At 40.1% G+C, this 21070-nt stretch overlaps 1 protein-coding gene across 12 annotated transcripts in view; it reads left to right on the top strand.

Moving 5' to 3' along the window:
- The window catches only part of Prosap (SH3 and multiple ankyrin repeat domains prosap), a 121291-nt gene that overhangs the window by 81048 nt on the left and 19173 nt on the right, over positions 1–21070 (top strand). For 7 of the 12 annotated variants that reach the window (XM_070295192.1, XM_070295191.1, XM_070295197.1 and 4 more), the window contains 2 exons: positions 6563–6944; positions 10008–10027. In XM_070295192.1, the coding sequence (XP_070151293.1) occupies positions 6611–6944; positions 10008–10027 (354 nt within the window). In that variant the 5' untranslated portion in view covers positions 6563–6610. The remainder of the gene's footprint in view (positions 1–6562; positions 6945–10007; positions 10028–21070) is intronic. The other 5 variants (XM_070295195.1, XM_070295201.1, XM_070295202.1 and 2 more) reach the window with 2 other exon arrangements.

The following is a 21070-nucleotide window of genomic DNA, read 5'->3' as shown; positions in this document are numbered from 1 at the left end:
AATATCGATAAGAAAGTCAGTTCTAATTATGTAGAGATTTCCAATTTCCATCTCTTACATTTTTTTTTTTTTTCCCCTCTTCGTTAGAAATAATTTATCTGCGAATATTGAAATTCTGACCGAGCTCGGACCTATAATAAAAACGAATATTTTATTTCGCGGAATATTATTTATTTATGTTTTTTGGATCGTGTATACGATCTTATATAAATTTCTTCGGTCTCACCGATAACGAGGGAATCGTCGAGTAAGTGGTGGGTGTCGTGAAACTGCCCATATACGCGCGAATTACTGTCCGCAGGAAATATCCTTTATTGCGGCAGCAGGGGGACGATCAGGAAGGTTTTCACGCGAAGAGACAATATCGTCGTCGATCGGAAATGGAGGCACGTGTAACATCATGTAGATATTACATATAGATTTAATATATACATATCAATTCTCAATATCTACGTACGCGTGAGAAAAGATAAGCTCGAAAAATGTAAAAAGTTAACTTTCCGTTTGATAAAATTAAAATCTTTGGATTAAAAAGACGGGAGACGTTCTATTGGATAAATCAATAATACCGAGATGTCTTCCTCTCTTTCTTATATAGACGACATTAAATATAATATTTTTTATTTTATCTTATATGATTAATACTAAATGCGACCTTCGCATACATCAGACTTAGCATTAGACAGCCACGTGTAGTTAAATCCGAGCATGTGTCTGATCTGCTCTCAATGATTTATGAGATAATGTCATCCAAATCGAGTGTCATTGGTGATGCCATAAACGGCGAAACGGGTAAAAAAAAATATACCGAACTTTATTCACGAAATAAAATTTGGACACCATGGCAAACGATCCTCGCGGAGATTATTAATGCCGCGATAAATACATAATGGGACACGACGGGCCCACGAGTTGCAAGAAACAAAGATATAACAAGACTATTGTGCGCTAGACGGGGACGATTAGCAAGTAGCGAGACAATCCGTGCATATGGTTAAGTGATATAATGCTTATAATAGTGTGTTTCGCGTGAGAAGATAACCGCAACTATAACTGTGCAATTGTCATGTGCGTGACATACGAGCGGATGAGTCTGACATAGGAGTCTCTCGCTTATTATTAAAGATTGTAATTCATTAGAGAAATTAGGATAATTATAAAATAAATTTATACGGAAATTTTTTACATATAATTATTTATATGCAGGGTGTTCATTTTAAAATCCGCAATAAAAACTATGCAACTTTAGTTTAAAATTCATTTTTGTTTACTCTAATAAATAATTGACGTAAATCAAAGTGATAATATCAAATGTCTCATTTTGCACACATATATATATATATATATATATATATATATATATATATATATATATATATATATACCATATATACACATATTGTAATTATTTCGATGAATAAACGCCAATATCTCGATTTTCATTTGTTTGACGTTGTCGTGTTGCAATATATTGTGAATTTCAGGTTTAATCTCATCTCCGAAGCACGATAATATTACAGGAATCGCGGCCGCGCCGGTATTTTCGCACGTGGAATCAGGGGACGAGATATTAATTTCGCCAGTACATTTCACGTGTCCGCGCGCGGCGCGGACGATTCGCCACCGCGAGGCAAGATTAAAATTAGGATTAATCAAGCGAGATTACCGGCGGCGGCCGCCGGCCTGCCCCCGTGCTTTTCCCGCGGAGTCGCGCGCGATAAGAGCTGTAAAGGGAAGCGCGCGATGGTCGAGTTATACTATTTGGCGCGATTCACTTTCCGCGGCATCGTAGCGCGTGTATGTTGTTGAAAAATAACCCTCATCGTCGTACACCACCTCTCTCTCTCTCTCTCTTCCCTTCTCTTTTCGTTTCAAGGTCTTCGCCGTTCCCTTTATGCGAGCGCGAGCGCGCATAATGTGACCGAGCTCCGTGAGCGGGGCAACGCGGAGAGAGGGGGATGAAGATGCTCTCGAAAAAGTGCAGCAACAAAGTTGCGCGGTGCGCACACCCACGTTCGCGAGATCCAGAATGTCAGGGTCGTACCTTAACCTCGCGCTGTCCTTCGCGTGTGCCTTCGTGTGTACCATCCTCTTTTCCCCTCCTTTTTTTTTGTCGCAGGGTTATATTTCCACCGCGGTGCAGTTCCCGGATTTTTTAAAATTGTTAATTCTCCCTCTCTCCATCTCTTTCTCTTTCTCGTTCTGCCCCTCCTCTCTTCTCCTCCCTCCTCGGGGGATCACCGTTAAGCACGACACACTGTTAACCGCCGTGCGAATTAACGTACGGTCACTTGAAAGCAAACCCGTAAACCGACGCCCACGCAGCTGGTACCTGTTATATACGCGCTTATACGTGCGCTCCCAGGGACGGAGATAAGTATGGATCGAAATTTTAATATTTTTGTACGCGTGAGTTTTGTCGAAATCGTTTCGAAACGCTATAATTTAATATACCTACGTGTTGCGATACGAGATGTTTGAGAAAAATTTGCGAGGGTGTCATCTCGAAAGACTTCAATTCTGTGATTCATTCAAATCATCATCTACTTACGCTTTCACGATTTGATCGCTCAATGAAAAAAAAAAGGAAAAATTGAATTAGTATTACATTGCGATTAAATTAAACATCGTCGTTGATTTCACATGTGCATCGGGAAATATACATGACCGTTGTTAACGTGTAACGTCATTTTCGAAAAACGTCAAGAGCATTATTATACGGCATTATTTCACCGTCGGCAATAAATGAAGATAATTACGATAAGATCCATTTATCCTTATAAAGGATCATTTTGTAAAAAGCGCAAACTCTTCCATGATCGATGGTAATCGATACGGCCCTGGATATGCAAGTACAGGGTGGCCAGACAGAAAAATCCGAAAGGCTCTCTTCCACCGATGAGTGCCACGAATAAGGGCCACATAAAGACGGGTCATAAAACTATGATTTACGTCTTGTCATTGATGCGTTTGCTATCCGTCCGTCGGTCAGTCCACCCATAAGTCCACTACGCGTTCATCTATACGCATCCACGAGCCCACCACCCTTTCTTCCCCCCTCGGTTCATCATCGTCTCTCTTTGCGTTCCCTCTTATTATCTTTCTTATAGCTTCCCTTCTTGTTCTTCTTCTACTTCTTCTTCTGTATCGTTCTGTTCTCCTCTTCTCTACCGGTTTCGCCAGATAGCCCCATCGGGCCGGCGATGATCGATTCGTCATTTGAAAAAAGTAGCAGATGTGTGCGTGTGTGTGTGTGTGTCGTTATCATCGCAACTATTATAATCTACTGTGAAATATGCGAGTAATGCGAGGAAAGCTGCGAAAACTGCATCACGCGTTGCATCCCTTCTCTACGCGCGTTGACTGGGTAATTAAATATTTATTTATTTAAAATTATTTAAATATCATTTATAATTCGAATTTGTTTGCATATTTTACGTAAAGAGTAAAAAAAAAATATAAATAGCTATATATAATTTTCTCAAATTTCGAAATTATATCATGGAAAAAGAACGCTTTAATATAAAAGTAGTAGGTATACAAAAAATTGATATTTCGCGATATTTTCAGGAATTTTTTATGAAAATTTGAGAAAGAATGCAAAAATTTGGAGACGCGTCGAACGAATTTATGACTTAACAGTTAAAATTTCGCGTTGACTGGCCGCGGTGGATGCGACGACCTTCGCGCGGTTCTTCGGATTTCTTTCAAGCGCATTGTCCTCGAAACATAAGTTATATACACACGTATACAGTGTGGTCAGTGAGTTATTTAAAGTTTTAACATAGTCCGCGGACTCCCCCGACAAGACGGTTACGTTTAATGGCGTCTGCGGTTTCCCATCAAACTTCTCCTCACATAGCACCTAACGTCTCGCACTTGTACTCTCCAGAATTCCATCTTTCCTCATCCGTTTCCATGGAATCTTTTTACTCTAATTTTCTTCCTCGGTTATATGCATAAAGGACCGCTCGTATAAGATAATCTTGTTCTGAAGAATCTGTAAAATCATTTTCTCGCGTCGAAATGTACACACTTCAGAAATTGCAAGATTGATCCTTTAAATCAAACGTATCAAACATACAAGAAGAGAGAGAGAAAAAATAATAAATAATAAAAATTTTATTTTTAATTTCAACTGAATTTTTCACTGTAATCTCTCAACCTCTATCTTTAATATTGAACAAACGGCGGGCAATTAAATTTTTTCCAAGAGAAAACTACATTTGTCAAGGAAAAATTAAGAAACGGAACGATTTCGCGGATACCCTGTTATACATCGGCGCATCGTAAAGTTCCCATGTCACTCCGTTACCGAAGACGACGCAAGTATCGCGCCTTAATCGCGGGATTATACACGGTTCGCGGTGCAAAATCTTCGAAATAAAAATTGGCGACGGCGACTTTCGTCGCGTTGTGAAGACTTTCGAGTGAAAGCGATCACGCGCGCGGCGCTTGTTAAGACATCAGTTATCGTGGGCGATTAATCCGACAGGTTGGAGGCGGAATTATAAAACGCGTTATCGCGCAGCGAAAGCGGCGATGGGGCGAATGCGAGATAAAGACGAATACGCGCTTAGCTTGCTACGCGACGATACGTATATCATGCCAGGCCACGGTACATCACCCATGATGAAGAAGAACAGAAGTCCATTTATCAGAGGCTCGTTCATGGAAATCTTGCCGAACGATGATGATTCAAAAGGATATTATCCGATATTATCAAACATCCTTTCATCTTATCTTTCGAGACCTTTCATGAATCATGGATTCCTCAAATTTTAGAGGCTCTTGATATCCCGCAGTTTAAGAACATCGAGTGTAACGCGCGATAGATGCGCAGTCAGGAATTAATTAATTCATTAATCTAAACGCGCTTGTTATTATAGTAGACGCGGCTTGAAAATACGTAGCGGGGATCACGAGATGCCTGGAAGGTGAAAAAAGTTTTTCTCTCTCTTCTTCGCAATCGTTACTTCATAACTACATACGTGTATCCAGAATCAGATTAAGGTACTATTTTTGAGAATATTATGAGGAAATATAAGTTCTTTTAGGCGAAGTACAGAGTAATATCGCTTACGATTTATTATTTAATGCATATTATTCATCGTATAAATTATTTATCATATAAATTGTTCCTATAATAAATTTCTACATTTATTCCCTTATTTAAATATCGGAATATAATTGATACGCACATAGATTAACTTTACGCAGCTAAAGGGGAGATTAATTTTCTCCATGTATATTTTTCTCATTCTCAGCGTTATAGAGACACGGGGGAAGGAAAGGCGGGGAGAGTGTTACGTCCTGTACGGAGGGCCCGGCTCTGTGCGCCCGTACGTCGAGCCGCGACGCGAAGGTGAGCGCGCGGTTAATTTGCATAATCAATTCAAAACGATGAGTCTCGCGCCTCGAACAGATCGGTCATTCTTTTCCCCACGGCCCCCGGTATGGAAGAAAAGCCATTTCTGGCGTTATATAAATTACGGTCGTCTCTCTACCCGAGCGAGGTGCGCTCTCGTACGATTGTCGGTACGGCTTGTTGCGGTAGCGACCGGGACTCTTAAGACTTGGCTTCGATTCGGATCTCTGATTACGCATCGCGAAACGAGAAAAAAATGAAGAAGGAACAACTAGATGAAAATGCGAACGAAAGAAACAGAGAAAGAGCGATAGGGAGGAAGGGCAAAATCGCGCGACGCGAGGCACATAAAATGCCTTTTATGAGCGTTCAAAATCGCTGTGGTACGGCGTCTCGGCGCCGTTTCTTTATTTTCACTGCGGTAATCCCGTTCTTTACCGTTATGCCTCGTCGTGCTCGTAAACGACGAATCCTTCGCCGTTTCAATTTCCTTGCTTTGAGTCTTTTTCCCAATCGAAACACCTCCTTTTTTTCGTCTCTCGCGCACGTTTTTACGGCACTTACACGCTCGTTAACAAATCCACATTTTGCCGAATAGACACTCTCGAAAGATGATTATTCATTTATTTATCTCCTTCCGTCGTCACAATCGCATCAGGGGGGAAAAAAAAACTATATTTTTTTGCGAGTCGCTCGAAAGAATTGAAAGATTCAAGGATCGCGGGAATTAATGAGAATAAAAAATGATCGACGATTCACAATCATTTCGACCGCTTGGCGGTCTCTCGGAGAAGCAAAAAGTTGAACGGCGAGAAGAAATTCGGGGACCCTCGATTATATTAACATTAAGAAATGGGAATCGCGTCATCAGATTTTTCTATCAACTTCCACGAACTGATTGCGTAACTTCTTAACACTTTGTCGACTTTGAAAAGGTTTTAACGCGATAATAGAAGTGTAAAAGAACATGTAAATTGCTAGAAATTGATTACATAATCTTTTAGCATCTACGACGAGATGCGGGCGTAAATTTGAAATAAAAAAATGTTCTCTCCAGCTGTTAACATTTTATCAAAAATTCTTATTGTTATTAAATTATTAAAATGCTATATATTTTATTTTTTCTCTTTTCTATTAAAAATACGATTAATTAAACATGTATTAATGATTATGCAACGCGGCTTCTCGTTTCAGATGTGAGCTATTGAAGGTGGGATCCTCAGGAACCGTGAGGTCCTCGCAATGGAGGCGGGACCAAAGCAGCAGCAGCAGCCGCCGCAGCTGCAGCAGCAGCAACAGCAGCCCCAGCAGCAGTCGCCTCAGCAGCAACAGCAGCAGAACTCACCTGGCAACGCGACTCAGGCAATCATCGGTCCTCAGGGTGGTTCGACGCCGCAGGCTCAGCAGAATGCGGAGGACGCGCTCGCCGCGGCGGAGAACAACACCCCCGTCAACGAGGGTATGCTCCTCGCTCGGATCCACGTGCCCGAGCTCTACGTCAGCAAGTGTCTGCAGTTCCCGAAGGACCAGTTGGTCTGGGACGTGAAGCAGCAATGTCTGGCGTCCTTGCCCAAGGTATGAGCGATGACGATTCTCCTCCGTATAGGTAACGGAGCAGCTCTTCTCGTCGATATACTTTGAATATATCCCGAGGGAAATAGCCTTGAAAATAGCCTGTAGAGCTTGAAGGGGAGGATTTAACATCGACGCGTTCTTAACGACGATCGAACGATTCACTCGCGGACTAAAATTTATCTCTCGGCTGCTCGATAGCGCGCAAGATAGACAGACAGACAGACGGACGGACGGACGATCGGACAGACAGGTTGCGCGTACGTTGGAAGATGAGGGGGAGAAATTGAAAACGGAACGCATTATTCTCTTTCGCGGCAATAAATCCCGCGCCCGTACCTTCTCCCGCGTGTTATTTCTGGCCGGACGATCCTTACGTCGGAAATTTATGAAGCCCGTGGCGGATTCTCGTTTTGCCGTCTCCATCGTGGACGTGCGTTCGCGCCGGAGTCCTTCGCACGATAATTACACGTATTTCGTTGAGAAATTCTCCCGCGATCGAAAGCACGCCGGTAAATGTAATTCGTAACCCCGATTTAGCGCGAGTTGTGTGGCGCGCGTGAGAGAGAGAGAGAGAGAGAGGGAAAGATCGGTCTTTCGTATATACTCTTGCGCGTATCCCTCGTGACGGCCGTGTTTCGTTGAGAATTTCGTCCGCGATCCCTCGGAGGAGAGCAAGCCGTAGTATAATATAATTCGTACCTGCGCCACCCGGGGCGATTTGTTCCCGCTGGAAATTGCGGTCGCGTGTATATTTCACCGAGGATCGCCGAGTATCGATTAATCGCCGATTACGGTCGAACCCCATCGGATCTGTCATTTATCAACGTGCATCCGCTTCTCGCGCACGCGCACCGACCATGTCGGATCCCAAGGACTCTATCAGGCTTTTTTCGAAGGACGCTCTCTCCGCCTGTTCTCTCTCTCTCCTTCTCTCCCTGTTCCCTTTTCTCTTTCTCTATCTCTCTCTTTCTCTCTATCTCTGGCTCTCCGTTTCTCTCCTCTCCTCCCGTTCACCCGTCCTCTTCGTCGTCGCGAAACCGCTCATAGTTCCTCGGGCGGCAAAAAATATAACGCACAATGTTGCGCACCGAGAGCGAAGGTAGCACCGCGCTTTACATGCCGATTTCGCGAGATTGCAGACAGCGCGAAATTAAGAGCCGCCAGAGCGAATAATGACGAATTCTCGAGGCGAGGAGAGAGCGAGATTCCAGTCTCTCTTTCGATGCTTTCTGCTTACGAATCGTCCCACGGGGATCGCCGAGAGACACGAGTATACGCGGGATTCAAAAACGATAATCTGACCGAGTCTTCCCTCTTTTTTTTTTCTTTTTATTTCAGAATCGAAGCTTTTTCTTTCAACAGAAACAGCGATGCTATCCAAGCATTGATCCACGCGATATAATCAAGCTTTATATTTTGATATATGTATAAAGAGAATTTGCGCGAAATAGTTATACTTTTTAAGATAATCAATCTTAAAATTGAGTAATTTATATTTATATACATTGCTTCTCGAGTTTTTTCCAAAGTAGATTACGTATTATCCTTGCAGTAAACTCCTTCAACTGTAATTTTACTTTTCCATTGATTACTGGATTTTCCTTTATCCGACTTCAAAGAAATTTCGTTCGAGTGGATCCACAATATTGCACGATCCGCGAGCCACGATCGCCTTTGAATCCAACCGAATACTCGCTTTCGTCGTGCTCTCGTTCGATTCTCGAGAACTTTAACGACCGCACAAGAGCACGCGTTAGATGCACTTTGTTGACGAGGCGTGCCAAGAATGGACACGCACACAGTGTTCCTGTTATAGAGCGAAATAGAGACTAGAATATTGATAATATGTGTGTGGCTTTTCGCTTTCGTGGCTGAAGCCGTCACGCCCCGTCCTCTTTCTCTCCCTCTCTCCCTCTCTCTCTCTCTCTCTCTCTTCTGCTCTCTGTCACGCAAGAATTTTCACGCGTGTCGTCTTTCTGCCCCACATGCTTGCCTTCCGGGACACAGGAGGTATAGCACAGAAACCCCGATATAATATCCCCGTTTAAATCCTCTTTCGCCTAAAATGAATCAGCTACGATTCGATATTTTCTTTTTTCCCCGCTACACCCCGTTTTAGTTTCCCTCGTATAGTCGAATTGCCGACTCTGCGAATTATCATTTTATTTCTCTCATGTTCCGCCAAATTAATTTATAGATTTCTTTGTAATAGCAGATAAAGTATGTGTATATCGTCCACGATCTTGGTATCAGATACGTGTAAAGGAAATTTAAACTGATCTAAAACCGCGGTACTAGAGTGTACGATCCATCGATTGGATTATACACGAGCATTACGTTTTTTTTGTTGGCATGAAAGTATAAAGAGAAAACGTATACGCTGATACCATCGATCTTGTTCCATTCTTTTTTTAAATTTAATTTCTATTTAATATTTTGTACTCTTGGTTATATTTACTCATTGAAATTTTTACGCCCCGCACTCAGGATGAATTCGATGAACATTTTTAAACATTTATGTAAATAATTAAATACTTGCGCGATATATTATACGATATATTATGACGGTTATAAATTTTTGTAAAAACTAATATGTCAAACGATCGTTCTAATTCATCCTGAGACGACATTAATCACGATATGTATCTGCACTTGTATTATTCATACATTTATTATAATACATGTGTATAGAGATTTATATATACATATATTTTTGTCTCGCGTAATCGCCGATAACCGTGTATCTTCTGACCTGTGGTGTTGTTGTTGTTGTTGTTTTTGCTTTTGCCTCACCCTGCACGGGGGCGAAATACACTCCACACCCGCCACCAACCACCACCAACCGCCACACCTGTGCCGCTACTACCGTCTCGTGTGTTGTGGGGGCCCTATCTACGAACGCGCGCACACCTCCCCTTCTTCGTACGAATACCGCAAATACCGCGCGTAAAAAAAAAACAAAAAAAACGCGCCTTTCTCGGGCCCTCCACCACCACCCTCCACATCTCCGGTTCGTCTTACGGATAAACCACACCGCTTCTCCAACCCCTTCCGAGCGCCTCGCAGGTGGCCACTTGGTACAGGGTACGTCTTCACTATTACTAATAGCATGCGAACACGCCTTTCGTTCCTCGTCGATCGGTCGTTCTCCCTCCCCCTTTTGTATTTGTCGTTTTGCGTTCATTTGCATAGCGACGAGAGACGATCCGACGACGACTCTAAAAGGAATGACGGCCAAAGTGTTTTTTTTTTTTTTTTTATGCATTTGTCACTGTTCACATATAATATATTTTTCTAACTTTAATAGAGTTACGTGTTTTCGATGTAGAGCGGATTTAATTAATAACGGTGTTTAATTTCTATATTTAAATTATCGATTTTTCTTAGAGACACGTTGGTATTATTTTACAAATCGAGTTGTATTTTTTCATACACACGTGTAACGTCGCTTTATTAACTTTTGATTCAGTGACTTTGCAGAGAAAGTTGTTATCATGTTGCGTATTTGTTATACAATCCAGTTATGGTAGTAGAGTTACGTAAAATGATTATTTGTATGTATTTTACTAACAAACCGTAGTTAGGTAGCGACAGTTAATCAACAATTTTCCTCTGTCCTCTGTCTTTTTTTTCCGTTTAATAATCCTAATCATTGAATATTTATGAACTAAATAAAAAAAAACAAGCACTCGGTCCATTTGAAATTGAAGGATTATTGGGAAAATGGAAATATATATTTTGAATTTTACAGTCTCTTATGTCATTCCTCACAACCGTGCGTGGATCTCTCTCGTAACGAATATATTACGATTTATCTGTAATACAGAATGGGGAGAGACTGGCGGCGCATAGTTTTAGATTTTCTCTCGTACGTGATATATCTCGACGAAGTATCGAGTAGCATGCGTGTACATAGTTTGTCACATTAGCAATGTGATTGTCCTTAAATATTGGTTTCCGCAATTATAATAGTTGGTAGTTTTGCACGATATATTGGCACGATTGTGTTGCTTTGATGATATATAGAACGCAATTGAATTTAAATGTTAGATATATCGAGAGGACGCGAGGGAAGATAAAACTTTGGATTCACAATGGAAATCGTGAACTAGATTTATAAGAAAATTGATGGCATATACATGTGTATTCTACAAAATTTCTCACTACGATTCTCATCGCGTCCCATTTCTTTTTATTTGATTTCTGAATGTACGATATCGAGATTTGTCTGTGAAAACGTCGATCGGGAAACAATCGTGACGGACGAACGCATGCTCGATCTGTGACCTAAATCGTGTTAGATGGAAAGCTCGCAATTTCTAATATTTTTTATGGCTCGGGTTCGTTAAACCCATACTTTGGATGGTTTAGGTGAAATATCGGAGATTGCGTGTTAGATTACTTGCAACACTTATAGCCGCTCGATTTGTAAACCACATTTGTAATCGTGATTCACTCAAGTGTGACATTTCAGCAAGACTGCGCGAAGATACGTCAAATTATGCTAATAGAGTGTAATTTTTGCGCGTCGTGATTCGAGTCGAGAAATTCTTCTCTCACTTTCGATCTTAGTTTTCAATCCAACATCTACTTTGATACTTTAAACAGTAATATTATTTTTTTTTTCGAAATTATTTAATCTATAATTTTACCAGAAGCTTTTTTTAAATTTCTAAAAAGTTAAAAATCGTTCGTTTATTCTTTGTTTGAGATACCAAGTAGGAGCTTGATTTCTATTATAAATTAAATTTATGGAAATCCTCTAGAATCCATAAACGTGAGAAAATTGAGATTGAAAATCAGAAAGGAAAGTTTCAATTTGAACACGTGTTAAAAAAAAAACGCACTTTTTGGCAGACGCGGCGTTACGTCACGCGTTTTGCATCATAATGCGCGACTGATGTAACGCGAAAGCTCGAAAGGACATCCGCGATTCTCTCACCGGGCGAGTGTCCTCGATCGAGGTCGCCCGCCACGCTGTCGACCTCCTCCGGCGAGAGACCATCCCGAGTTGAGCTCGCTAAAGTTGCCGCTGTGTCTCTCGGACGTTGCTGCACATGGTGACTTTCGTTTTCGCCGGGAGGTTAACGAAACCGTTGAACCCACATCGATTGCCATGTTGCGTTTCGCGGACGAGAAGGCTTTTCGAACGCGTAAGAACATGTATTTGTGATCAAATCTATTCAAATTACAATTACCTTTTTTTTAGACTCTAAACGAGAAATATTTCAGTACAAGATTTTTAGCTTTCTTTAAAGAATCTATATTTCTTGTCGAAATACTTAAAGAGTGTATGTATTACAGTATAAAATTTTTTTCTTTGTCAAGCGAAAGAAAAGTGCATAGGATCTTTTTTCCTCCTCTCACGATTTTGTAAAAATGATATTCCCGAGAAACCTTATACTTACGAGTTGCGTAAGATATATCTCTATTTCTCGAAATTATCTCCACGGAAAGTGTCGATGTGTCGAGGCGATACGCCGCGTACCTTTTAAATCTCGAAGCGAGAGAACCAGCCAGGGAATTTGGTTATCCTTTTTATTGTTACTGTCAGACGCTCTAAATACACCGTGTACCGCTAACCCGATCCCCGGCTCGTTATTCCTTTCGTGTATATCGCTTTCGATCACCTTGGCGCCAATTCAAACCCCTAAGGAGCCAATTCTCGCGTTAAAATTGTTCCACCTTCACCTTCTTCTCCTTTCCTTCGGTTCACTCGCATTCTCGTAAGTATTCTCTCGCCTTCGCCGATCGAGAATAGGATACGGAAACCCTTAATATGGCCAAGACTGGTTTAAAAGAAACAATCGTCTATAAATGGACAGGACAAACATGATTTATATTTGGTGTGCGATAAGTTACTAATAATTTAATAAGAAATATTTTTATATGTTCGTTAAAGCCTGTGTCACTAACGTAATTCTATTATATATTCTACATGATTGACGATAGTTTAATATTTCATTGTAATGTAACGTTGATGATATATATACGTTACTTCGATCTCACGTTCTAAGCTATCAATGTACCTCGCGATAAAATCTTATTATTAAGCGACGATAGTTAGCTCCTGGAAGCAATTGCTTCGAGATCGCGATCGGCCGAGTTGCTTATCGCCGCAAATTTGCACGATCCGCCGCGATATCGCTGTACCGGAACCAGGCCAAATATTATACCGGCGCGTCGATAGTATATCGTTGCGCATATCCGGCAGGAGAATCTCGGCGCGGATAAATTCAGTCCGGCCAGCGCCAGAGGATCGAGTGGCAGGAGATCGAGAAGGCAGGACTTCGTAGGCGTAGACGCGATCACCGTGATCCACGATTGTGTGAACCAGGATCATCCTTCACTTCCGATAGGATCGCGTCCTCCCCTCTTCTCTTCTCTTTCTTCATCTCCCTCGCGGCGGCTTCGGGCTATCTGCGCGTCGTCACTTTGTAAAGCATATTTTTCTCGCGCCTGCACCGTGTAATAATGTTCCCTTTATGTTTATCCGTAAAGATAATCCGTACTGGAGGGAGCGTTGCTAAATTGTAATACGCGCGGAATAAAAATTTCTCGGAATAAAAATATCAAGAGCGGGGAAATTTCTGATGATGCTCGAATAAATCTTTTGGCGCGTCAAAATTTTATTTCGATACTGATCGTCAGATTGTTTGAATTGTTAGAACGATAAAATCGAGTGAAAAAATTGCGCAAAAGTTAAAACAGGTACTCATTGTTGTTTATAGACTCGAATTTTAAATTAACTCTTTATTAACAAAAAAAAAAATGATTGATATTGTATCACGTTTCCTTCAAATACAAAATGTTGATGGTAAACGCTTTTCACGATAAACGGAGGCATAGATATGCTTGGAATGGCAATAGCACCTTTAGATCGATTTTTTAATGACGGATATATAGGTGTCCTCGCACATCGATTATCGAACGATGTGTATTTCACACACAGGTTCAAATCGCAGCGCGTGAGCGGATTACGCTCGCGTAACTATCGCGAATAAAATGACAAGACGCGGAAACGTATGGTTCAAAAGATGCCGATGTACGTATAATATATGTCTGACACGCGGGAGAGCGTAGGATCCTACCGTCAAGATCGACAAATCTCGCACGTCGACATGTGGAACGAACACGCGCGCGAGTCGTTGAACGAGTATACTACGTCGATCTATTTATATATCGATCGTATACCGTGAACTGGTACGAGAATAGATCGAATGGAGATCGATGGCCAGGTTTCCGCAGCACGTAGCGGCATCGACGGGACAACCTCGTGGCGATGAACGCGGAGAGCGGTGTGTGCTTTTTTTTTCTCGCGCGGATGACCGAATAGAGATCGATGGTCGTATTTTTGCATAATGTGAAACGCGTATATTCGTGAAAATGGCTAAATCGTATCTGTACGAGGGATGAATGTGTGCTATTTTTGAAAATGGTTGTAAAATTTATCGAACAAATATTATATCCACTTGGTCATCCTACTAGCAATTAGAGCAAATTAGAGTAAAGAGGAAACATCATTTTTCAGATTTTTTTTTTGCGATACAAGTCAGATGAATTAATTGAGCAAAAGAATATTCACACAAAAATATAAAAATAATACAATGATAAAATTCACTTGTCTGATTAAATAATTGGAAGTAAAATTCACTTGTCTAATTAAATAATTGGATTAAACATGTGGTAAAGAGAGAAGACACAACCTGAAATAAAGAAATATATAAAAAATACAAAATCACCGAAGTTACGAAATAAGAGACCGGAGAAAGAAAGAAAATTAAAGGAGAGAGATATCTTGTTCCAATAGAGAATTCGGAAAAGAAGCGCGATTTTCGGATAAACGGTGAAACAAACCGGAGCCAATTACGAAGATCGAACGATCGAGTCTCCTTCGGGTCGAGAAATCGGATGCGCGGACACGTAAGGGAAGAAGGATATGAGTATCCACAGGAACATGCGAACTTCCTCGAAAATTGCTGACCGCGTTTCTGCCCTTCGGCCGGGCTGTCGCTTGGATATACTGGTAGAATCCGAAATGTCGTTGCCGCTCATTTCGCGAAATCACTATCTCGTTCCTGGCGGGCAAACTCTCCTCTCGAGGATACGATTGCGATTCGCGCGCGCGTCGGATCGGACGCGAGGCTCGATCGCGCCAGCGGCGCAGATCGTCCTCATCCCTGATGAAACATTTTTGCCGCTCATTCAATTTAGCGCGATGAGTATTTACCACTCCCGCTGAAAGAACGCCGATAGCGACTTGCTTAAAGAGGAAAAAAAACGGCGCGTACTAATATATTAAATGTCTATTAAATATACATTTCGCGCGCGCGTTACCCGATGACAACCTTAGTGGCGAAATATAATCTTAGAGTACTATCATTTCATACATACTGAAAACGACTTTTTCTTCATAAAAACGAGCTTATTCTTATTAAAATATACTTAATAAAAATTAGCAGATTACATTTTAAATATTATTAAATACATCAAAGAAATAAAACGAGCAGGGAAGTCTATCTCAGATTCTTCTCCACTTGAAAATTTCAATCTAAATCTCTTGTTACGTCATAAAGATTTCTTCCTCAGAACGAACGATTAGCGTTTGCGTTAAAAAATATGCGCAGCTTTTCTCGAAGCCATTTTTCATTCGCAGTCGTAGCAGCCAGGTACATCCAAAGTCGCGTTCTTTGAGAGAGAGAGAAAGAGAGAAAAAAAAAGAATGGACGTGAAAGAGTGAAAAAGTTTCGCGTCCGTCGTATCGTTCTGTATATAACGTCGCTTCTTTCAGTCTCGACGGAATCTAACCGTGCGGCTGTAGTTGGTAACTGCAGCAGCCTTTTACCCGGGGCTCCTCGAGTGCAATCTCGTATTCATGAATTCCTTGTACGTACGCCTCCCCTACGTTCCTTCTTCACCTACGTCTCCACCTCCCCCACCGTCCTCTCCTTCCCGTCCCGCCGCGTTCCCGCCGGTTTCCCATCCCTTCTGTATGTGCACGGAGAATATATCTCGAATCGAGCGCGCGGAGAACGCTCGGCAAAGAAATCGCGCGACGTCAATCGAGATACGCGATAGTCGAAAATGTAAAGCGTAGGGGCTTTTATGCCATCTCGCTCCCTCTCGGCGCCATCGTTATTCGTATTGCTTATAGACGCAACAATCGTAAAACCGAACTTGTGTATCGCCCTCCTGACTAGAATAACTCTGGTATTTTTCCTCGCGTCCGTCTTTTTTTTTTTTTTTTTTTTTCCCACAATACACACGCGCGGTGCGTTTGTTTATCAACATACAATTATTTTTCTGATACGTCATAACAAATAGTTTAAAAATGAAATTTTAACAGGTAAAAGAGAGATTCGCTTCTGAAAATAAAATTAAGTTTATTTTCATGTAGAGTTAAAGTTTCTTATTTGGCTGAAAGTTAATCTCCCGAAAGTTTTTTTTTTTTTATTGTTTGTAAACTTGATGCATTGTATTTTAATTAAACAAAGATTCTTTCCACGAAGAATCCATCATTTATCTTGTTAATCTTTCGTTTGGCAAAGGATTAAGATTAACCTACATAAGTTTTGAATAGTGATGATTAATTAGCAACGAAGATTTTCTTTTAATTAAATTTTTAACATCGAGCTAATCGGTATAAATAATGTCTCTTTTATAATTATATAATTTTATAAATTATTGTATTATTTTCTCGTTACACTGATTACGTCAATTAACTGTTATGGCATTAGTGACAGTCAGTTATATTTTTATTCTAATTTTGTCATTAATTTATTTACTACTTCTCCCGCATAACGACGGTGCATCACGCGACATATTCCGATATTTCTACGAGGTGAAATATCGATTTTAGTCTATTTTTATATCGTGTAAGATTAAATTGACTGCAAACGCGTGCAGAGCAACAAGCGTCATTTGCGAGAGCATAATTATCGTATGAAAGAGAGAAGAAATCCTTTTCAAATTGGATACATCAATGTTATTCTCCTCTGTAAATACTGATTTCTATATCTGCAAATTAAATTAAATGATTAATTTGTGCGTTGCACTCGAGACAATTTAAAAAAGTCATATTTATAGACATCTTAATATTTCAATTATTATTACAATAAAAGAAAAAGAAATTTTAAATAGCGAGTAGTATCTTTCTTTATCTTTGTAACGAAGCTTAAAATACATAATTTTTGTATAACTTTTATATGACGTCACAGTCTTCAGATCACGATGTGATATATCTTCGAAATTCAATTACTTCGAAATCACGATTCGCGATACATAAATACCGTTGTGCGATCGAAGCCTCCGTCGCAAGATTGATACGTTGCGTCGTGCCAGACCTCTATCGAGACAAATACTCAGTCGCTATAAATAGTCGATACGAATGCGATTCTCCGGATGCCGCAGCGACATCGAGTTGTATCACAGAAATAAATCTTCCCGCGTCAGAGCTCGTTGAGCGCTCTCCCCTCGTACTCCTCCCTCTCCGTTCAAAGACGCGGAAAGAGAGTCGTTACTCGTCATAAACTTGCCACAATTAATTATACAAAACGTCGATTCGTACATTAATCCTCATATGTTTATACCATTATCTCGTATCGTTCCCGTTGAAAAAGGAAATAATCAGAGGTATTCCAAGGCGGATGACTTTGCGTTAACAAATTGCCTCTTCGATAAGAACGTAGGCCGCTGCGCAGTCTTCGTCTTTCTTGTTTAAATTAAATGCATGAGATGGTGCATTAATAATATATGCCAAGAGAGACATGTTACATTTTTTAAAATTATCTTTATATGCTTATTGTACTCTTTCTCGAATTGTACCGAAGATTTTACTTCTTATCGATAAAGAATTTTTTTAAATCGTCTATATAATATTTTTGCAAATATTAGATTTGGAATCTGCTTCATATCATTCTACATACAACGCGTAACTCCATTTGCATTTTCACTTACCGAGAGGCTGTGCGAAATAAATTCGCGACACGATTGTCGCGGAGCAACGTAGATGAATTCCTATGTCGCGTCGACACATTCCACAAGGGTAACGAACTTTCCGCCGTTAATTGGCAAAAATTCTCTGCCAAACGTTTCGCGCCGACTGTCAATATCCGCCAATTTGCGAGTCGCGCAGGCTCTGACTTTCCGCATCCGGGAGGAGGGCCAGGCCAGGAGGCGTGAAGAGTGCGACTCTCGCGCGCAGTTTGTCGGTGTAATTTCCAGTTTGATTAGCCGACACCTCCTCACGCGCGTGTAAAACGCGCGCGCGTTTCCAAGTTGTAGGAATTGCCGCTAACGACGTAGTTAACGGTTGATTAAAATCGGGATCCATCCATTTCCGCGGAGAATTTCGGTCCCTTTACCGGCTGGGTGCACGGAAACGCACCCGCGGCACGAAACGAGTCCGATAATCGCTCTATAATTCAATCTGAATCGCGCCGAAACGAGTAGCTACACGGGTGGCACAAAAAGCTTATCGTACGTGCCAATTTGTCGCGATCTTTATTTCCTCTGTCCCGTTACTATCTATATCGAAGACCCAAATTAAGATTAAGAAACAGGAATTTTCAGGCGCGTACGCCTGAAATATCACTCGCAAGTATTCCTAATTTATGAAGCAGTAATTGCATTCTTTTTGTATTCTTTTAAAATGAATCAGCGAAGATGTCACTAATTAGGGCAGTTGATAAGATTTTACAGAAAATTAGTGAATAATTTAGAAGATACTCACTTTTCTGTCTTATATGTTTCATTTAATTATAGTAATAAGATTTCATTGAAAGATTAGTAATAATTGTACTTATTTGCAAGATATAACTTTTAGAGATTTTTCTATTTATTTTAGATTGCTATTTTTTGAGAGAAGTCTCCACATATATACACATATATATTTGGAATGAAACTATAAATAGTATTCGACATTCAGAATTATACATATTATACTTTTTACTTTTAAGATTCGATTACACAAATCCAGAAAAAGATGAACAAGACTTTTGGTCAAATTCAGATATTTCTTTAACAAAATATATTGCTATAAATTTCATAATTAAAATACATATTTTTAAATATCACTAATTCAAACAGCTACTGTATCATTGACCGATATTTCTTTATTCTTTCAATGAGATTTCAATGATAATATACTGATTCCGTCCAAGATACGGTATCTTTGTCATTTTAATAGAGAGAAGAACGATTAAATTTGATAAAGGAGAATGGGAACTTCTGCATATTTTATTCATGCACCGCTTGAATAATCATCCCGCGATTAATTTGTCGCGCTGTTACGCGACACGATAACGTTATGACTTGCTGAAAGTGTAATTTGCTTAATAAAACACGCCTCATAGTCAGAGCTAGTGATCGAAACATCGTCGCCGACCCGTCGGAATTGATTGCCAATTACCGGTGGAAACGCTGCGACTCGATTCTGCGATCTAGAAAATTGAGTTACTTGACGAAATTCGATTCGATGGCGAATATGGCGGCGGTCTCGAGACGAAAATGCGATGTCGCGTTCATCAAGACGGATAGATATATTTTTCCCATTTTCCTCTTCACGTTGTGATACACGAGCGAGAAGCCGAACGCGTTAATCTTAAACGGATTAAAGAATCATTCTCGGTACAGTGCCCACGCGAAATTGTTGACGTAACTCGAAACTGACGAATACTAATTATCAAGCGTTTGATGAATTAATGAATACGATAATTATAAAGTGTATCGTGCCGTAAGGATTCTCCTTAGAGTCTCCATTCGAAGCAGTGAAAGTGTGCGAATGCGTTGGCTGCGTTCTCAAAGTGTCGATTTATGTAGCTTCGTTAATGATGCGTATCATACACTAATTTATATGCAATAGACGCCAATATTAATTATTACTATCATTAATCGTGATAATTAAGTAATCTCATTTTTTACATTTATTCAACTCTTGATGCTCTCAAATTATATAATTGACGATAACGATTATATTTATTGACTTAATTAAAATGTTTATTAACTGGTAAATATTGAAAAGAATCTTTTTTTTTTTTTTTAGATTTATTATAAATATAAATTAAAAAAATCAGAAAGAAATTTGAATTGCTATAGATGGAAAAAAACGCATTAATGTAAAACGCGCGTATCGTTGTAAAAGTTATAGTGTGATTATTTTATGTGAGATTTTATTAGGGATATCATAGTGATTTCAACGTTGGAGTTTTAATTTTTCGTTCGTGTAATAAAGCGATGATTTTTACATGGTTAAGAAATTAAAGTGCTCTTTTTTTGCATCGCGATTCAAGGAAAGAACGGGGATAATCCCCGTTAAGCGCCAATAATAGCGGTCGATGACGAAACCAGTTCTAATAACCAGTTTGACGTGAAAGAAAAAGCAACGAACTTAAGAATCAATAAAGGACCTAAAGGAGGACCCCTTCTTGTCCGGCACTCCGATCTTCCCGGAAGAATAGATCTTTCTTTTCCGTCTCTTCCTCTCGCTCTCGCAGTCAAGCGGATTGCTCGTCTCTTCGTCTTCTTGCTTCATTTTCCGGTAATAAATTGAATGTATCGAAAGCTCTTAATACATCATTCGCACATTTCTTACTAGTTTCTCAAGTACAATAAAATATTTCGTTTATTTGACTTTTACAAATCAAAGTTTCAAGCTATTAAATATGTATTTTGAAAATTGAAATACGGATAAACCTTTTTGCAATTTTGTTAATATTTTTTAACTGTGCTTCAAAACTTGTCGTCGCTCAGATTAAAAGAATTAAAAATTACAGAATAACTTCTTTATAAAATGCAGCATGCGAAGTTACCCGCGCGCGCACCATTCAATTTTCGGTTAGGAACTTAAAGAGCACTCTATAAATGCCTTTATAAAATGGATCGTAAAAGTGTGTACGTTAATGCGTTTTCGAGGTAGAAACGATCGACCGAGATATTCAATTAAGAGCCCGGATAATGCGTTACGTCGCTAATCGTTAAGAAGTCGCTCGTTATATTTTTCCGAGAGGGGAAGGGAAAGGGGATGGGGCGGTAAATCGTTTATCTTATCGAGACTAGTCATTAACCTTTGTTCAATTATGAAGTCCATGTGACTTATTCGGAATTTTGATACGGTCTACGATAATAGCG

This window comes from Polyergus mexicanus, unplaced genomic scaffold (genome assembly GCF_030449975.1).
Source record: "Polyergus mexicanus isolate NDT 795.1 unplaced genomic scaffold, iyPolMexi1.0 SCAF_4, whole genome shotgun sequence".
NCBI lineage: Eukaryota > Metazoa > Arthropoda > Insecta > Hymenoptera > Formicidae > Polyergus > Polyergus mexicanus.
Note: the sequence above shows the minus strand (reverse complement) of the source record. Positions and strands in the feature narration are given on the sequence as shown.